The sequence below is a fragment of the Pocillopora verrucosa genome, chromosome 5 (assembly GCF_036669915.1).
Source record: "Pocillopora verrucosa isolate sample1 chromosome 5, ASM3666991v2, whole genome shotgun sequence".
Classification (NCBI taxonomy): domain Eukaryota; kingdom Metazoa; phylum Cnidaria; class Anthozoa; order Scleractinia; family Pocilloporidae; genus Pocillopora; species Pocillopora verrucosa.
Window position 1 is genome coordinate 18,629,543 of NC_089316.1, and position 21,590 is coordinate 18,651,132.

At 35.2% G+C, this 21,590-nt stretch overlaps 1 protein-coding gene across 1 annotated transcript; it reads right to left on the minus strand.

The window, feature by feature from the left end:
• LOC131785777 (leucine-rich repeat and transmembrane domain-containing protein 2) lies at nt 1–16,110 on the minus strand. The gene is made up of 8 exons (XM_066166466.1): nt 16,100–16,110; nt 9,776–9,841; nt 8,745–8,825; nt 7,416–7,527; nt 6,141–6,212; nt 3,059–3,130; nt 1,385–1,456; nt 1–76 (listed from the first exon to the last, which is right to left on the minus strand). The coding sequence occupies exons 2-8, from the start codon at nt 9,819–9,821 to the stop codon at nt 1–3; spliced, it is 531 nt and encodes a 176-aa protein (XP_066022563.1). The 5' UTR covers nt 9,822–9,841; nt 16,100–16,110.
• Between the last annotated feature and the right edge of the window lie 5,480 nt (nt 16,111–21,590).

Below are 21,590 nucleotides of genomic sequence, written 5' to 3' on the forward strand. Positions count from 1 at the left end.
TTACAATTTCGATAACAAGGTGTTTTTGCTAAAAATGTCTGATGGTAATCCCTTCAACTGATTGTTGTCCAACCGCCTAACAAAAAAATCATTTAAAGGCGGTATTTAGTAGGTTACACCAATTAAGGAAGGTCAGGAAACACATAAAATGCTCGCAAACAGACTGTTAGCGTCAATAAAGCATTGCTTTTTTTAAGTCTGTGATAAGAAAACGAGCTATACTGTAGAAAAAAATGACTTTGAGTGTTTTTTATGCAAAGCATTGAAAACAACTGAACACTAAAATTTCTCTACGGAGTAAATAGCAACACACAAATCGTTGCAGGATGTAATGTACTTATAAGATTATAAAAAGGAAAAGAGATAGAAATTAAAACTTTAGAGCAAGCCCTGCTTTATCGCCATATATCTAGCTTTTCTTTGACATCTGCAACCTTCTAGAAGGTAGACTCCTGTTTTTACACCAGTTTGGAAGGAATACATCGATAAATCAGAAATCGTATTATGTTGTTAATACCAACATCAATCAACTTAAATGTTTAGAAATTCGTCATTCTTTGGAAAAAATTGACTATTTTTAAGATTTTACAATCTCCTACTCTTTTAAAAAGAGTAGGAGATTGTAAAGTACATCCCGACCTCCATTTCACTGAGCCGAAAGTATGTCTAACGGAAAGCTATGTAGCTGGTTGTTTGCTCAAGAAACAAGATATTTTTCCAACCATGTTCAACATGAACGGGTTATAATGCTGATAAGATATACTTTTATTCATCAGGACCTAGTTGTTTGAAGCCCCATTAGCGCTAACCTATGGTTACATTTTAATCCGGATTTCTTTATTCCTTCATTCTCAAGCCTTTTTGGGATAATTTTCTATATCGCTTTTAGAGTATCCAGTCATCACATTCTTGACAAAAAGAATTCGATTGAATTTTTTTTAAAGCTTTCAGATCTGAAATCAGTTTCAAACTAATCATGGGTTATCTTAACCCTGCTTTGAACAATCTCGCCCAGTAGATTAAGGAAAAGGGTCTTAGTTAACAGTCAAAGTTGGTTATTGCTCCTGCAAACTTTCTGTGGCCAGTCTCTTCGTCGGTTATAACCCAAGCCCTTTAATTGTAAGTTATACGACAAAAAAGTTCAGCTAGTTGTTACTCAAGCCCCTGTTTACAATTTCTTTTTCTTTGTGGATATCGATCACGGAACGAATTTTTCGAAACCAATGCTTGTCTCAAAGGACATTTCTAAGTCCAAGTGTTAATGCCGCTTTATTAGGATGTAACCCATAAGATGCGACAGCACCCACCCATCAAAATGCCTACTTTCCAGGTTGGATTCCATGCGTTCCCCTTACACCAATATTAAGAAAGACTCCAAACTTACAGATTTTTCAGCTTGGTATTGTTACTGAAAACTCCCGATGGTAAATTCCTCAGCTGGTTGTTGTTCAACTGCCTATCAAAAGTAAGTTCAAATATTTTTAATTGTAAGTTATACGACAACAAAGTTCAGAGAATAAGAGGCTCGAAAAAAACTTGTTACTTCTTTTCTCATACTCTGATATAAGGGCCTAAAATATACAGATGATTAATATTACATTATATCCGGACATGGATCTTTCACAACGGAGAAGAGGAAGTTTGTGTGATGCTTCTTTCACGTTCATTGTATGCTATTTTTTTTTAAGCGATTTGATTCAAACAACTTTTTTTATATATCTATATCTAAGGTTATGTAACCTTTGCACCCGAAAGTATTATAATAGTTGCAGGTATAAATAAGTTAGGAAAAGCAATTTTTGCTGTTTTATCTCACTGTTTTAGTATACACCAAAAGAACTACTCACATCAGTATCGGTGGCTAGTGGTGGATATTTAATTCGCCGTTTTGAAGCTTGGTAAATATCTACCGCGAGCTACCTCCACCTCGCTGAATAGTTCGTAGCTATGAAGGATTTTTAAAGAGGACAGACTTAAACTCGAACAATTGATACCCCTACTAGTCTGTTTCGATGTAATTTGTATTCTTTTCTTTTCTTTTTTTTTTCCTTTTTTTGCTATTAAAACGCATACAAAACATCCCGCATAGTATGACGGAGTACGTGCATGCATCTGAGTCAGCGGAAACCGAACAAAGAAATAAGAAATGAGATTTATAAATATCTTCGAGATCGTTCAGAAGCTGCTCATCAGCTTATAATAGTTTGGGATGTATAGGCTGTCTCTATGTGTTAACACCCATGGCTCCATACTCTGAGACCAGCGTTAAGCATCACCGAACGCTAGACATGAGATTTGTGAATCACTTCGGGATCACTTTGCAGTTCCTCATCGACATATGATAATTTGGTTTGTGTAGGCTCTCTCAATTTGTTAAATTATTAGAGAAATTTCCAATTCCAGGCATTCAGTGGTTTGAGAACTTTGATCGGTTGCCGGTCAGGTAATCAGATTATAGAATACATTTACGTGAAACAAAACCAACTTTACAATTATCGGCAAAATATTGGTTCATTCTAAGCTTAAGTCACAAAATCCGCGAAATCTACTTTGTGTAATATATTTGCCTTTTTTTGTGTAGGCCTCATGCATTTTTTTAAACTTTAAAGATCGTATGCTCGTTAGTTTGTTTTTAATAATCTCAACTTTTGTTTTAAAAAGGACTTCACGTCAATTGTCGCCCATTTCTATATTAGTGCAGTCATTGGAGTGGTTATTTCTTTGTGAATATAATAATTTCGGCAAGAGAAGAAGGAATTTCGTCCATAAAATGTCGTCTGCTGTACATACTTGAGCAGCCATTTCGAATCCTTGTTTACCAAACTACGTGATCACACAGCTAAAAAGATCTACTGCTAGGGCTGCTCATTTTACGAAGAAAAATTAACATTTCATGAGACGAGGAGTGGCACATAGGGAGAGGTAGGAACGAGGGTACTGTGCATCAGCTTTAGAGGAAAGACGACCTCCCGGTCATTTGAAGATAAAACATGACTTTTGTTCGGTTGATTTGGATTAAAGGCGTCTTTTGCATAAATAAAGCAGGGTATAAACTTACAAGTCCGATAGCAAGGTGTTTTTGCTAAAAATGTCTTGTGGTAATCCCTTCAACTGATTGTTGTCCAACCACCTGATAAGAAATCATTTAAAGGCAGTGTTTAGTATGTTGCACTAACTTAAGGATGGTCAGGAAACACACAAAATGCCTGCAAACAGACGTTAGTGTCAATAAAGCGATGCTTGAAACATTACTTATATGTTCAGTAGATTTGGATTTAGGGCACCTTTTGAATAAATATAGCAGGGTATAAACTCACAGGTCCGATAGCGAGGTATTTTTGCTAAAAATTTTTAGATGTATCTTGTTCTATTTTAGTTATATTCCCGCATGGATTGTAGTTTTTCAAAAAATGAGGTTTCTTCACAAGTCTTATGTTGTCTGTATCTCTATGTCTACTTTATTAGAAATATGATCAGCAGTAGTTAAATTCAATAGTTTTCATAATTCGTAAAAGGTATTTACTGACGCAATGGAAAACGCTGAAGGAGCGCTCTGATTAACTTCTCAAGCTCCGAATTTCCGAAGGTTTTTTTTGCTATACTCACCCTTTTAAGACAAGAAGACTTAGAATTAGTTTCGGCATTATTTTTCGACTACATCAATAGAGTTGTCTCGACAATTAAATACCGTTCGGGATTCGCACTCGAAAGCATTGTAATCGTTGCAGGAATAAATTAACTAAAATAATATTTGTGTACTATATCGTCTACTGGAGAACCGAGTCATTAAAGAAACAAGAGTGAAAAAGATAGTGTTAGATTCTTGATGCCTTTCGCTGGGCGTGGTGTACTCGATGAAAAGTTCCCCTCGACATTAACTGGTCGTAACATCTATATCAACGCAACAGCAGTTCGACCTGGAAATACCTTTGTTGCTTGATTCTGATGGTTAAAGCGAACGATATTTATATCTCAATACGGCTTTATTGAGAATTTCGGAAACTTATGTTGTAATAAGGCTTCATGTTCCTCTTAGCTACATGAAATATTCAGGAAAGATTGATTCGTTAAAAATATTACTCCTCCATGATCTTTCTGACACTTATTACCAAATAGAGCAACGAGTAAAATATAGATTTCAGCTCTCTTCGTTCGACCTGACTCTGCGTTGAATTGATGCACGGTGCACATATATGCTGTGCAACGTCACGTTATTGTCTAGTTTTTCAGGAAATTGCTTTCTTTTAAAGATGCATCTTGCGGAATTTCTCTGTTTTTATGGATGCTTATCACCGAAAGACTTGTGAGTTGTGAAATTAACCAGCGTTGCTGACTTAGTAAAGAGACTAGACAAGGAAAAAGATATGGTGTGAAGGAAAACGATCCCAGCATTTCCTTCTTTACACTGTGCTTTTCACTGATAATGTAATGTAGAAAATACGCACTTAAGCTTTCTTTCTTTTTTTTCGCTGAGAAAAACTGGCAAGGATGGTCAATCTGGTAAAAAAAGCTATCAATAATGTAAGAACGAAAACTGCGATGCAGAGTACAATTGACGACTACGCTCGCCGAGTGAAATTCAGGTACACGTGGCCCAAGCTCTCTATGAGACAGAAGCTTCTTACGGGTGTTTAGGCTCTCCTCTGTAACTCTCCAGAGAGAATTTTTAAATTTTAAACCAGCCTTTTTTAAAGTCCTGCGAACCTACGGTAAGAACTTCTTGTGAAACCCGGAGACAGTTACAACACGGTAGGCCTGGACGCGAGTCAAATCTCTCCCCAAAGACCAGCCCCTAGTCGAACATACCAGACCAAGAATGACACTCAGCCACCCGTGGAAAGAAAAAAAGTAGTGGAAATCCCGCGCTTATAAATTGTCTATAAGTCTTCGGTAGAACTTCTATGGATTGAATATATTCCGATAAACTTAACGACAACCATCTGGCTTTCGCGCTGCAGAGTATCGAAAAATTATCGCTATCTACGGAGTAAATATCAACACACAACATAAAATCGTTGCATGATATAATATACTTAAAAGATTATAAAGGAAAAAATAATTAAAACTTTAAAGCAAGCCCTGCTGTATCGCCATATATCTAGCTTTTCTTTGACATCTGCAACCATTTTGATGCCTTCTAGTAGTTAGACTCCTGTTTTTAAGCCAGTTTGGAAGGAATACATCGATAAATCAGAAATCGCATTGTGCTGTTAATAGCAACATCAACCAACTTAAGGGTTTAAATAAATCAGAAATCGCATTGTGCTGTTAATAGCAACATCAACCAACTTAAGGGTTTAGAAATTCGTCATTCTTTGAAAAAAACTGACTACTTTTAAGATTTTACAATCTCTTACTTTTTTATACCCCGGCCTCCATTTCACTGAGCCGAAAGTATATCTAACGGAAAGCTATGCAGCTGGTTGTTTACTCAAGTACGCATCAAGAAATTGTTCCAACCGTGTTTAACATGAACGGGTAATAATGCTGATGAAATACGCTTTTATTCATCAGGACCCATTTGTTTGAAGCCCCATTAGTGCAACCTAAGGTTACATCTTAATCCGGGTTTCTTTATTCCTTTATTAAAAAAAAAGCCTTTTGGGATCATTTTCTATATCGCTTGTAGAGCATCCAATCATCATATTCTTGACAAAAAGAATTCGATTGACTTCTGTTTGGAAGCTTTCAGATCTGAAATCAGTTGCTAACTAATCATGGGTTATCTTAACCCAGTTTTGAACAACCTCGCCCAGGAGATTAAGGAAAAGGGTCATATTTAACAATCAAAGTTGGTTATTGCTCCTACGAACTTTCTGTGGCCAATCTCTTCGTCGGTTGTAACCCAAGTCCGAATTAGTTATAAGATATTGCTACATATATGTTAAATAGGCGCAGTTTGTAATGCAAATATATGAAGCTGTTAATTAGTCAGTGGAATGAATCTTAACTTAACAAATCTTGGTTTAGAGCTACCCCAGTTGAGAATTCTTACTGTGTTGAATACGCATGGTTTTCATAGCGGCTAATGACCAATACTGTTATTTATTATCAATATATCATTGTTAGTCCCTGTTAGGATATCACTGCCCTTTTAAATTGAAATGCACACAATATAGATTTGTTTAATCTTAGCTTACAGCCGAGCCAGGTGAGTATTGTTGCTGAAAATGTCCTGTGACAAGTCCTTTAGCTGGTTGTTACCCAAGTCCCTGTTAGAAAAAAAAAATTGATACAACTGTGTTAAATACATACGGTTTTCATAACTCATGACAGATATATTTATCCAGAGGTTATAAACCTCTTTTAATTCTTTCCAAAGTCTCTTTGACCGTCGCACAAATTTTCCACTTCAAGTGCCCATTTTTTTAAAGTATTATGTAGATCAAGTTATCAAGTTAATGAGGATGAAAAAATGGGAGTACGATTCAACTGTGGTCAAATATACAACTTTTCTAGTTTAATACGTGTATGGCTTCATAAATTATGAACCAATAATCTTTAATTATTTCTTGTTCGAAATAACTTGGCGGTGAACGACATAGTGCAGAACGCAGTAACTTGAAAATGCCTCAAAGGCTTTGTTACATATTTCAATATTAATAATAACAAAACAGCAATACACGAAAAGCGGCATTCAGTAGTAAACTCTTCCTGATGTACGCACCGAACAGTTTTACTCAAAGTCGTCCGTTGTACACCAGAAATGGATAAATTGCACTATTGTTCCAGCCATTCTCGGTGAGATGGTATTAATACCGTCAGACCTACTTTTTCACTGTTATGTTTGACTTTTACTGCTACATTTTAGCAGTCATAACACATGAGATGGTACTGAATATTACTTAAACAGTTAAAATATCTTGGTATATATCTACGTTTTTGAAGTTCTCATGATTTGCTTGATATTTCAGTTTATAACGGCTTCCAATGCATAAAGTACCAGGTATTGGTTCTGTTGCTCTCGCATTCTACAAAATATGTTCGTTTTGTGATTCCACTTTGCCTTCACGAAGTACTGCCCTATAGTTTAGCTTTGTTCTTGTTTTGTGATCCTGCTGACGTGCATCGGCATTGTATGATATACCACAGTTATGATACTTTTTAGTGTACCACGAGGTTACTGCTTTGAATTTACAAGGTACAGATTTTATTTCGACATGGCTCCAGAGACTCGGGAGATAGTAGTTCGGGTGAGGAATGAACCCCATAGCAAACATTCATTCAAAAAATTCAATATTGAAGAATTTCTAATCATTGACATCGACGGCACCACGCAATGGCTGGTGTAATATTGATTAAGAAGTCGCTCTTACTCAGTTAAGATGAAGAATGGCATTCATTTGTTTCGTGATCCGCAGTTTAATCTGCAACTTAAATGGCATCTCAACATTTGATCTCCCATATATACTCACAACTCTGCTGTAATGAGGGGAATTTTCCATGGAAATGACATCAATTCTTTTCCTCTACAGTTCACACGCGGCAGATTGTTCAAAATGTGACAATCACAAGGGCCTGGGCACTCTGAATATTAGACAGTAAGTATTGTTCATATAGTTAAATCGCTAAAAAAATGTGTAATATGTCACCACTGAGTTTGCATTGCCAAGAGAAAACCAATTTATTTTATAGTATCGAGAAAAAAAAAAGAAAATAGCTTTAGAATGATAGTTTACAGCGGGATGCATAAGATGCACTTTTAAACTTAAGCTAAATTTAAATTTGCGAATTATTTTAACTTTAGTGTATCTACTTTGAACTAATTACTAACATACTCTTATCATTATCAACATTTAGAGAAGTCAGAATTTAAGCTTAAACAAAAACAAAAAATTTCATCAAACTATGGCAGCGGACAGTTTCTCTCTGAGAGGCCGAACAGCACTAAATAATTAGAATAACAAAAAAATAGGTCTCAATTCCATACGAGCGATAAGATTAATGTTTCTATTGCGCGAATTAAAAGGTGGATGCGATAAAATGCTGCTTACAAACGATATGACAAAATGAATCAAGAAAAATTAGTTAAACAAAGCTGAAAACTAAAATTACCAAAACTGATCAAAACAAATGAACTCTTAAACTCTCATGAATGACTAAGAGAGAATTTCTCCCCCCAATATCCATACAATCTCAAGCGGACAAGTGATGAGAATAAAGAGAAATATCAAGAAAGGGATTATCAGTTGTTCCAGTAACAAATTCTCAGAACTAAGATCATAATAATTGTACAGCAGTCAGTAAAGAAAATTACTTATGAGATCTTGAAAGTGAAGGAGTTAATTGAAACAAACTTTGTTAAATAAACATCGTGCGAAAATCCTCACTGTTCGGAGGCAGACCATTTGGCAATTTACAAAGCGGGGAAAACCGAGAAATAAAACCAGTGAGTAGCAGGGTGGATAGCTTAAACCCAGACCATCAGATTACAGTCTTTGTATCATAACTACAAGGTCAAACTCCAAACTTGCCTCTTTCCAAACAAAGATTGTCATACTGATATATCTGATCAGAGAAAGCCTAATCTAAACGTAGAACTGTCTAACACATTGATAATCTATCGCAGTTTAGAAGAACGGGGCAAATTACGGGAGCGATTACATCGAGGGCAGCGAGCCGTGAAGGAGAGATACTAGAAAATTAAACAAGATGCTACGAAATTAATCAAATAGTAGAGATTCAGGCATCCAATTGAAAAAGTGATATAGTTCCCTTACACTGGTGTAAGAAATAAAACTCACTTTCATTACTGAAGCTGATTTCTCTCCTTGATATCCTTTTATCTTCTCTTACCTCACAGCTGTAATTCACATTCAGCAAAACTACAACAGATACAACAAGTTAATTACTTTGCTTATATAAAAAAAGAAAATTTGATAGATATCGTAGCTGAAGGCTTAATGGTATATGCCAAGAGAAAGAAAAAGTCTGCAGTTTTACATAACAAGGGCCGCCATTTTAGACCTCTGCTGATCTCTGTCTTACAAGTATCACTTGACCACTGATCAGATATCAGATCAATAAGCTTTAAAACATCTATTGCACGACTGCAAAATAACTTCTTATTTAGAGATCGAGTTCAACGGGCTTCAGCTAGCTATTACAAAACTGAATCTTCCATTCCAACCAAAAACTTATTAACGCTTTACCTTTGCAAGTAGTTTCATTGAGAAAAGTGTTTCAGAGGATACAGGAAAGTGGTTAATCAACGAATTAGAGGAATCATTTACTGATGTCATCTTATTCTAACACTTCACTTTGAAGTTTGATTGTACAAGGTAATTGCAGTAGCAATGTCTTTCTCAGGTTCAGTCTTGAGCTCAAAGTGGGACTAGGAGAACGTTTCGGACCACTTTCTCTTACCGACGAACAAGCATACACCACATGTTGCATGCCTAGAAGCTGTTTGATATTACACGCAGGCATGAGAAGTTTTCACCCACATGATGATTACATTACATTTAAGCACTGGCACATATTGCAGTTCAAGAAAGCCTAACATAACAATTGCCAACAGACACTCATGCCCACTTCGCAGTTTTTCTCGTCGTTCTCTCCATCCATTCAACCTTGCACTCTCCTCCCTTCCTCTCCTCTCCTCTTTTCCTCCCTTTACTCGCCCTTTCCCGGGCCTCCTCAAGCATCCTACCCTTCCTCCCCTCCCACATTACCCATGAAGGGCTCCCATTCCCTCCCAAATGTCAACAAATGCAAATATTTATCATTTTAGTAAACACTGTCAACAACAGTTGTGAACAACTGAAGCGCTTACAGAAAAGTAGGATGAAACTCCACTTAGCCACTGAGGGTACCATCATGACGTGTTTCAGTTTGTTTTCTGCAGAAGAAAAGTTAATGTGTCTCAATTTGTTTCTTTCATTTTTTCATCAAAAGAGGTTAGTAAATTAAATCTTTTCGAAGCAGCTCGATGTTTTATACACAAGTTTCTGGAGTATCTGGAGTAAACTCTTGAGGTTTTTAATGAATTTGTCTCCATCGGCTACAGAACAAACGTATCCTTCGAAGTGAAACAGACAAAACCTCAAAGACTTTCTTAGCACTTGCTGGAAAGTTGAATTTTAAAAAAAATAGCCACTGTTTAACTCTGCTGAAAATTAAGACATTGTTTTGTCATTGCTTATCAACAATACTTTTCATCACCTGCATTAAGCAATCGAAAGAAAAAACTCCCTTTTGTCCTAGAACATTCCCCTTTGTAATTTAGAATAATAAAAAGAAGATTGTGTTAGTTGCCTTAGACTCATGAGAAAAAAATTACGTCAAAACTAATAAATACAGCCACCCAGGAACCAATGGGGGACTCTTTACCCATTGTTCAGTTATGCACAGCTAAATTCACATACTCTAAAAATGGCAATGTTTGTTAAGACCTGGTAAAAGGAAAGGAGTAACTTTGTCGTCTTGTCTGATAACTATTGTTCATACTTCATAGAACATTTAAATATTGTGATAAAAATTTTGGTTTATTCTCAAATCATAAACAGGATATTCAACTGTACATTAAACTTTTAGATAGGTTTAACACCCGAAAAATTTCAATTCGTTCATGCATCTTGCACATTGATAAATTGTTTTCAACATTTTTGTGCGTTATTCATAAGAGGAAAAAATAATGTAAAACAGGGGGGAAAATTTAACAGTTTATTTTTAGTACTACTGTCATGGATTGTACGCATATCCTGACGTATCAAAAATGGACAATTTCATATACAACTGAGCTAATTCTATTTGAAGCATTATCTTAGTGAGAATGGAGGCATCAGCTTTTAGCCAATGAGTTGCATTTCATAACAACGGACCTTCTGAGCTATGGCAAAAGAAATTGAAATGAAACAAAAATGTTTTTTTTCTTTTAATCTGAATGAGATGACGGCGTTTTCCCTCGAATGACTAAAATTTAATTTTCAAATCGTAGCGTTAGCGTAGTCTCCGACTTTCAAGTCGGAGACTGAGTTAAGATCTCAGCTAGTACGACGAAAGGACGCTGTCGACCCGGCTAAACAAGATGGCGTAGTTTACAGGATTTCCTGTGAATGCGGCAAAGTGTACATCGGAGAGACTGGAAGACCGATGCAAGACGGAATTAAGGAGCACGATCGAGACATCCGACTCGCCCTTACCGAGACCTCCGCCGTTTCAGAGCATGCCACAACACCGGACACAAGCCACTCTGGAACGAAGTAAAGTTTATTGATCGTGACCCTTATTACTGCAAGTACAGAGTCAAAGAGGTAATTAATATAAGAGTTCACCCTAATAATATTAACAGGGATAGTGGAATAGAAATTCCAGAAGCGTGGATGCCTACAATCAAAAAACACAACAATAGGAGAGCCATGAGACAGCGGACCGCCGAGGGAGCAAATCACTGAGTGAAAAAGGAAAGGATCGAAATGCACCAATCATAGCTGTTGAAAAACAACTAATCACAGCAGAGCATCATGCTTTATAAGATCACGCATGACCAGTCGAACTCATCGCCTGAAGAAGACTAGCATTATGCAGTCGAAACGTCGCAATCTATATCACACGTGACTACATCGTGAGACAAACGAAAAACTTAGCTTTTATTGTTATTTACCACGATGAATAACCACAACCTTTTTTACGAAATTGACCGACATTTATTCCTGCTGAATTCTAAAAGTTGTGCGTGATTAGAATAAACGCTTTATCTTCAAAATTTACATTAACAGTGCGAATTTCTAATTCTCTGGTCGATTAAACGCGTCATTAGGGACCAAGGTTTAAAAAAACTTCCCTTCTCTTTCAAATGTCTTTTTGAGTAATGAATCATATGATGAACCTCGTTTTTCTCACTACCCTCTTCGCTGACAAAGCGTCGGTATGATTGGGAGAATTAAGAATTTATTGTTTGGAAGTAAACAGTTATAAACTAGAAGACTTTAACAAGTTGATTGTTCTCGATTCTCGTCAGTAGTTTACATAACATTGTAGTAATGTTCATAGAGAGAAAATAAATTTTGATCAGTTTTACAGAAGTGCTATGTTTCCTATGTTGTGAAACCACTAAGAAAGTTCATCGCAGAGTTCATGTTTCGGTCATTTCACAGAACCTAAAGAAACTAGACGGATGGAATAACAGACTATACGTTCCAGAGATAAATAGTGAAGAATAATTAGAGTACAAAGCAAACACGTATTTATCAAAAGAATCGACAACTGCACCGGAAATAAAGTTATAAAGGTAAAGGTTTTTACAGCTGCTTTTAATTGTTGTTTTATATAAATTCATAGTTAGGACGAGAATTTTACACGCGTAATTCGTTAAAGTCACAGGTACAACAAAAATAGAAAAGAAAATTAGTTTAGGTTTAAAGAAAAAACTGATTACTACTACTATTGGAAACTAACCAGACAACTAATAGAATGCTGCAGCAAAATGAAGACTTTCTGACCCAAATTTGATCCCTGATCATATTAAAAGATAACTATCAATCGGCAACTGACGTTTTCATTAGTTCGCACCAATATTCAACTTAAAAATGCAGATGATGCCATTATTGACGAACAAATTTTCAGATCAGAAATTTTTGTTTCGCCGTGTATATAAAAGACGATTTTTTGTGTTAATTCTTTGAAATCTCAAAAGTTACATGATATTGTCCTATGGTTGAAATATTTTTCTTACATCAGTTACTCTCTGCTAGGAAACAAAAAATTGAAACAAAGGTGGATGTACTTTGAACAATTATCATTTCCATTTTCATTATCATTTACTACTCTTAAGTTATTATCTGCAGCGTACCGAGTATTAATGCATAAAAATATTGCCCCAGTAGGTGCAAAACATAACCTACGCTGTTCTGTAGGAATTTAATACTGAAAAAGTTGAGGTCTTAAAATTTCCTTTTATTTTCATTGATGCTGAGGAAAGAAATGCTAATATGAAAGAAATGGAATATTAGTAATTTTTTAGAACCCACATCATCCACAAGCTGACTGCTTCTTGTCTCCAACTCAGTTTTCATTTGACTTTCAAATTTTTGGTTTTACGAACTAATCGACAATTTTTCCTCTTTTTTTTTTTGTTTTTTGTTTTTGTTTTTTTTGTTATTTATTAAATGTAAAACAACAATTCAAAATGGACGCTCCCAAGCTGATTTTTCCATTCTGAAGTCCGAAGATCTCACCACTAAATCTTGATGTGTTTCTCTAAGCATTTGGATATTTTAACAAGTTATTGTTCTTGATTCTCGTCAAGAGTTTACGCAACATTGTAGCAATGTTTATTGAGAGAAATTAAATTTTGATCAATTTTAAAGAAGTGCTATGTCTCCTTTGTTTTGAAACCACTAAGAAAGTTCATAGTGGAGTCCATTTTTCGGTGATTTCACGGAGCTTTAAGGCACTAGACGGATCGAATAACAGACAATACGTTCCAGAGATAAATAGTGAATGATAAATATTCCATAAGAGTACAAAACAAACACGTATTTATCAACAGAATCGACATCTGTACCAGAAATGAAGTTACTTTGCGATACACCGAAAAAATTGCTCACCGTCTTTCAATTAACCTGAGAAAGCGCCGGTATAGTTGAGAGAATTAAGAATTTATTGGTTAAAAGTTAACAGGTATAAACTAAAAGAGTTATTTATACACTAGAAGTTATTGAAACTCTAGTAGTTTTTACGTCTTCCTAAAGAGCATGTGGACTAAGTGTGTCTTTCTTTTTTTTTTTGCTATTTTTTTTATTTGTTTCCTTTTAATTTCATTCATGCTAAAGAAAGAGATGCTAACCTCGACAAAAATGTAAAAAATTGAATATTGGTAATTTTTGGAACCTGCATCATCCAAAAGCTGACTGCTTCTTGTCTCCGCTTAAGTTTTCATTTGACTTTCAAATTTTTGGTTTTACTAACTAATCACCAATTTTTCCTCTTTTTTGTTCTTAAGTGTAAAACAAAAATTCAAAATGGACGCTCCCATGCAGATTTTTCCACTCTTAGTCCGAAGATCTAACCACAAAATCTTGATGTGTTTCTCTAAGCATTTGGACATTTTAACAAGTTGATTGTTCTTGATTCTCGTCACTAGTTTAAACAACATTGTAGTAATGTTTATAGAGAGAAATTAGATTTTGATCAGTGTTACCGAGACGCTATGTTTCCTTTCTTTTAAAACCACTAAGAAAGTTCAGTGTACAGTTAATTTTTCGGTCATTTCACAGAACTTAAAGACACTAGACGGATCGAATAAGACACTGTACGTTCCAGAGATAAAAAGTGATGAATAAATATTCTGTGAGAGTACAAAACCAACACTTATTCATCAACTGAATCGACATCTGTACCGGAAATGAAGTTATTTTGCGATACACCGAAAAAATTGCTCACCGTCTTTAAATTAACAATTTTGCCCCAAGAAGGATGAAACAATTGATTACTAAGGGTAAAGGAGAAAGCTACAAAGCTATTAAATTATGTACCTCAACATTGATTGTCCCTTTACACTTTCAGAGCCTGATCGCATTTATCCACATAAGCAGCAGAGAATAAATACACAGAAAAGTAAAGGTTTTTACAGCTGCTGTTAATTGTTGTTTTCAATAAATTCAGAGTTAAGACAAGAATTTCAATCGCGTAATTCGTAAAAGTCACAGGTACAGCAAAAATAGAAAAGGAAATTAGTTTAGGTTTAAAGAAAGGGCTGATCACAACTTCTGTTGGAAACTAACGGGACAATTGATAGAATGCTGCAGGAAAATGAAGACTTTCTAACCAAAACTTAATCCCTGATCATATCGAAAGATGACTATAGTTCGACAACTGACGTTTTTATTAGTTCGCTTCAGATCAGAATTTCTGTTTTGCCGTGTGTATTAAAGACGAGTTTTTGTGTTAATTCTTTGAAACCCGATTTCAAAAAATATATGATGTTGTCCTGTGGTTGAAAATATTTTTCCTACATCAGTTACTCTGCTAGGAATCAAGAAGTTGAGTCAAAGGTGGATGTAGTTTGAACAATTATCATTACCATTTTCATCATCATTAACTCCTCTTTTGTTATTATCTGCAGCGTACAGAGTTTTAATGCATAAAAAATTGCCCTATCAGGTGCAAAACATAACCTTTATTGTTTTGTTGGAATTTAATACTGAAAAAGTTGAGGTCTTATCTCTTCGCTAACTAGAACAATTTATAAAAAAAGGGAAACAAATTTACACTATCAAACTTTTGCATTAATTTTCGCGCATTAGTTTATCCCCTGCCGACGTGACATGCCTGTCACAAGGGGAAAATAAGCTTCACCAGTTAACCGAAAAAACATAAGGACCATCTGAGCGGACAACATTACAAAGTCTATGACATTAGAAGATAGGAATGAATTGTCTCCCACTCGTGCACGTATTTACTGACAACCACCGCTACATGTTAACGGAGCTTGACTTAAGGTAACGTTACACCGGCATCCACAACCTAACTGCTTCTTGTCTCCAACTCAGTTTTCATCTGACTTTCAAATTTTTGATTTTACGAACTAATCGACAATTTTTCCTCTTTTTTTATATATTAAATGTAAAACAACAATTTAAAGTGGACGCTCCCATGCAGATTTTTCCATTCTGAAGTCCGAAGATCTTACCACTAAATCTTGATGTGTTTCTCTAAGCATTTGGACATTTTAACAAGTTGATTGTATTTGATTCTCGTCAACAGTTTACGCAACATTGTAGTAATGTTTATAAAGAGAAAATTAACTTTGATCAGCCTTACCGAAGTGCTATTTTTCCTTTCTTTTGACACCACTAAGAAGGTTCATTGTACAGTTCATTTTTCTGTGATATCACAGAACCTTAAGAAACTAGACGGATCGAATAACAGACTATACGTTCCAGATATAAATAGTCAAGAACAAATATTCCGTTAGAGTACAAAGCAAACACGTACTCATCAACAGAATCGACATATGTACCGGAAATGAAGTTATTTTGCGATACACAGAAAAAAATGCTCACCGTCTTTAAATTAACAATTTTGCTGCAAGAAGGATAAAATAATTGACTACTAAGGGTAAAGGAGAAAGTTACAAAGCTATAACATTAAGTACCTGAATATTGATTGTCCCTTTACGTTTTAAGAGCCTGATCGCATTTATCCACATAAGCAGCAGAGAATAAATACACAGAGAAGTAAAGGTTTTTACAGCTGCTGTTAAGTGTTGTTTTCAATAAATTCTGAGTTAAGACAATAATTTTAATCGTGTGATGCGTTGAACTCACGAGTACAACAATTAGCTGAAAAACGTAACCTATGTTGTTCTTTTGGAAATTAATACTGAAAAAGTCATTATCTTTATTCTTGGCCAGCTAGAACAATTAAAAAAAACAAACAAACAAACAAATTTCCGCTATCAAACCTTTGCATTATTTTGCGCGCGTTAATTTATCCTTCGCCGACGTGACATGCCTGTCACACGAGGAAAATAAGCTTCATCGGCCAACCAAACAACCACAACGACCATTTTTAACAAAGGGGCGTCATTTGAGTTTTTTCTATGCCGTCAGGAACCTCCACAACACGAATTTGAAAGCAACTCATTTTGTTTGTTGGCTTCATAGGAAACTAAAACTTGCAATTATTTTAAAAAATACTCAGATATGGATTAGACATGAATATTGATTTTGACGGCGACCTGAGAACTGACTCGGATGAAGAAGAAGCAGAAATAAGCAATATAGGCACAGTTAACCCATGCTGGTAGAATGCGCCTCGGCAATTATGGAAATATCTTTACGCACAGGCGTCCCAAGCTCACGTCATGAGAAAAAGCAAGCGATTGATTCATGAAAGCGTCACGCGTTGTGTGACTCGATGTTACGTTACGAGAGGAAACGTTGAGAATTTAACTCGTTCGTGTCTGAAGCTTTTATAGTCATTGGCGATGTTTACCTTGCTTTATTCGCCATGAAATCTTTATAAAGTTTTTTGCAAGAAAACAAAATTGTTTTTTTTTACTAAAGATATTTCACTTTTCTATATGTTCAACTTCTAATAAGTTGTACTGGATTGAAGATCAACTCGCCGACGTCTCTACTCGATTTTACAGGTCGGCGAGTTGGCGTTGGCCAGTTGAACCGTCGGCGACTTGACCGTAATTCTTTGTTTTTAATCAAAACGGAATCAAAATTTTGAGTTAAGAATAGCACTATTCCTTCGGAGGCAAATCCTTAAAGTTCCACAACATAAACAATTGTTATTGTTTGGAAGTAGACAGTTATAAACTAAAATAGTTATTTACATACTAAAAGTTATCGAAACTCTAGTAGTTTTTATATCTTCCTAAAGAGCATGTGGACATAATATGTTTTTTTTTTCTTTTTTTTTCTTATTTTAGTTCCTTTAAATTTCATTGATGCTGACGAAAGAAATGCTAACGTTGACAAAAAATTGAAACTAAGTAATTTCTAGAACCCGCATCATCCACAAGCTGACTGCTTCTTGTCTCCGACTCAGTTTTCATTTGACTTTCAAATTTTTAGTTTTACAAACTGATAACCAATTTTTCCTTTTTTTTTGTTATATCTTAAATGTAAAACAACAATTCAAAGAGGACACTCCAATGCAGATTTTTCCATTCTGAAGTCCAAAGATCTTACCACTAAATCTTGTGTTTCTCTAAGCATTTGGACATTTTAACAAGTTGATTGTTCTCGATTCTCGTCAGCAGTTTACACAACATTGTAGTAATGTTCATTGAGAGAAAATAAATTTTGATCAGTTTTACAGAAGTGCTATGTTTCCTTTGTTGTGAAACCACTAAGAAAGTTCATTGCAGAGTTCATGATTCAGTGATTTCACAGAACCTAAAGAAACTAGACGGATCGAATAACAGACTATACGCTCCAGAGATATGAAGAATCAATATTCTGTTAGAGTACAAAACAAACACGTATTCATCAACAGAATCGACAACTGTTCCGGAAATGAAGTTATTTTGCGATACACAGAAAAAATTGCTCATCGTCTTTAAATCAACTATTTTTCCCCAAGGAGGATAAAATAATTGACCACTATGGATAGAGAAGAAAGTTACAAAGCCTTTACATTAAGTACCTGAATATTATTTTTCCCTTTGCACTTTCCGAGCCTGATCGCATTTATCCACATAAGCAGCAGAGAGTAAATACACAGAAAAGTAAAGGTTTTTACGGCTGCTGTTAGTTGTTGTTTTAAATAAATTCAAAGTTAGGAAGACAATTTTAATCGCGTTTTTCGTTAAAGTCACACGCACTGAACAAAAATAGAAAAAGAAAATTAGTTTAGGTTTAAAGAAAAAGCTGATTACTACTACTATTGGAAACTAACTAGACAACTGATAGAATGCTGAAGCGAAATGAAGACTTTCTGACCCAAATTTGATCCCTGATCATATTAAAAGATAACTATCGATGACGAGCATTCTTATCATCACTCGTTGATAAAGGACCAAGGGATTTGATGAATCGCGTTTTTCCAACTACCCTCTTTCCTGAGAAAGCTCCGGTATGGTTTAGAGAATTAAGAATTATTGGTTAAAAGTTAACAGGTATAAACTAGAAGAGTTATTTATATACTAGAAGTTATTGAAACTCAAGTAGTTTTTACGTCTTCCTAAAGAGCATGTGGACCAAGTGTGTCTTTCTTTTTCCTATTTTTTTCATTTATTTCCTTTTAATTTCATTGATGCTGAAGAAAGAAATGCTAGCCTCGACAAAAATATAAAAAATTGAATATTGGTAATTTTTAGAACCTGCATCATCCACAAGCTGACTGCTTCTTGTCTCCGCCTAAGTTTTCATTTGACTTTCAATTTTTTGGTTTTACAAACTAATCACCAATTTTTCCTCTTTTTTGTTCTTAAGTGTAAAACAAAAATTCAAAGTGGACGCTCCTATGCAGATTTTTCCACTCTGAGGTCCGAAGATCTCACCACAAAATCTTCATGTGTTTCTCTAAGCATTTGGACATTTTAACAAGTTGATTGTTCTTGATTCTCGTCAGTAGTTTACACAATATTGTAGTAATGTTTATAGAGAGAAATTAAATTTTGATCAGTGTTACGGAAGCGCTATGTTTCCTTCCTTTTGAAACCACAAATAAAGTTCATTGTACAGTTAATTTTTCGGTCATTTCACAGAACTTAAAGACACTAGACGGATCGAATAACAGACTGTACATTCCAGAGATAAAAAGTGATGAATAAATATTCTGTTAGAGTACAAAACCAACACTTATTCATCAACTGAATCGACATCTGTACCGGAAATGATGTTATTTTGCGATACACAGAAAAAATTGCTCACCGTCCTTAAATTAACAATTTTGCCGCAAGAAGGATAAAATAATTGACTACTAAGGGTAGAGGAGAAAGCTACAAAGCTATTACATTACGTACCTGAATATTGATTGTCCCTTTACACTTTCAGAGCCTGATCGCATTTAGCATCAGAGAATAAATACACAGAAAAGTAAAGGTTTTTACAGCTGCTGTTAATTGTTGTTTTAAAGAAATTCAGAGTTAAGACAATAATTTTTAATCGCGTGATGCGTTTAAGTCACGCGTACAACAAAAATGGATAAGAAAATTATTTTAGGTTTAAAGCTAAGAAAGGGCTGACTACTACTTTTATTGGAAGCTAACTGGACGTTCGATAGAATGATGCAGCAAAATGAAGACTTTTTAACCCAAATTTAATCCTTGATCACATTGAAAGACAGCTATCATTCGAAAACCGACGTTTTCATTAATTCGCACCAGTATTCAACTTATAAATACAGATGATGCCATCACTTACGCACACATTTTCAGAACAGAAATTTCTGTTAGGTTGTGTACGTAAAAGATGATTTGTGTGTTAATTTCAAGCCAGATCTCAAAAATATATGATGTTGTGCTATGATTGAAAATATTTTTCCTACATCAGTTACTCCCTTCTAGGAAACAAAAAGTTGAAACAAAGGTGGATATAGTTTGAATAATTATCATTTCCATTTTCATTATCATTTACTTCTCTTATGTTATTCTCTGCAGTTTATAGAGTATTAAGGCATAAAAAATTGCCCCGTTAGCTGAAGAACGTAACCCATGTTGTTCTATAGGAATTTAATACTGAAAAAGTCGTTTTCTTTATTCTTGGCTAGCTAGAACAGTTAAAAAAAAGGGAAACATTTTCCCCTATCAAACCGTTGCATTATTTTGCGCGCGTTAATTTATTCTTCGCCAACGTGACATGTCTGTCACACGAGGAAAATAAGCTTCACCAGCCAACCGAACAACCAGAAGGACCATTTTTTACAAAGGGAAGCTATTTGATTTTTTTCTATGCAGTCAGGAACCTCCACAACACGAATTTGAAACCAACTTATTTTGTTTATTGGCTTCAAAGGAAACTGAAACTTGTAGTTATTTTAAAAGATACACCGATATGGAGTAGACATGAATATTAATTTTGAGGACGACCTGGGAACAGACTCGGAAGAAGAAGAATAAGAAGAAGAAGAAGAAGAAGAAGAAGAAGAAGAAGAAGAAGAAGAAGAAATAAGCGATGTAGGCACAGTTAACCCATGCTGGCAGGATGTGCCTCAGCAATTATGTAAATATCTTTACGCACAAGCGTCCCGAGCTCACGTTAGGAGAAAAAAGGCGATTGATTCATAAAAGCGTCACGCGTTGTGTGACTCGGTGTTAAGTTACGAGAGGGAACGTTGAGAATTTAACCACGTTGTAAGGAATAATATGGGGAACGAAATATGGTCGATTAACAACCATACGTATATTTCGAAATATTATTTTACGCATAAAATCAGTGAATTTACTCAAATCTTGTGTGTCCGCTGTGGTTTCTGGCGTTCTCTGCCGTTTTAAGCTCGCTTTTCCCACTGTTATTCCCGCTAGAAGTGGAAGTCAACTTTACTTCGTTAGTTCATGAAAAAATCGTTTGCTTTCTCTCGAGACGTGAGCTTGGGATGCCTGTTTTACGTTTGGCAATGGAAGCAAAATGAGGGTTTGAGTGAGAAAATAATTTTAATTTAGTTCTTAAATTAAAAATCTGAACAATTTTTGAATGAAGAAAAAAAAACTTTTTCTCGCTCTCATAGTGTTGGACTTTTAGGCTATTTACTGGGCTGTTTAGTTCGCTTCCGTTTATCTTCTCTAATTTCTATATAATCCTTTCCCGGTGTAATTGCGCTCCGAATGCTGCAATTACAACGAAATTCCACATACGTGACAGTCAATGATAAAACTCCACGATTTCGTAAATGTGTTAATTAACAAAATGAGGATGGTAAGAAAAATGCTACGCATTTTTCAAACAAAACGCGAATAATCAGTGACTTAATTCGTATTGACTACAAGAAGAAATGTAGCGAATTTCTCTGTAACAAAGTACAAACATTTAGCCTTAGATGTAATATTGTGCTCCATGATAAGGGTCTGGAGTTAACTGATTTTTTGCTTTATCTTCCTATTAGAATGAATAGATGGCCGATCGTTTCTCGTTCTCGTTGATGTGTGATCAATCCTGTTTCTTTTTTTCGTGTTTTCTAACATTTGTGCC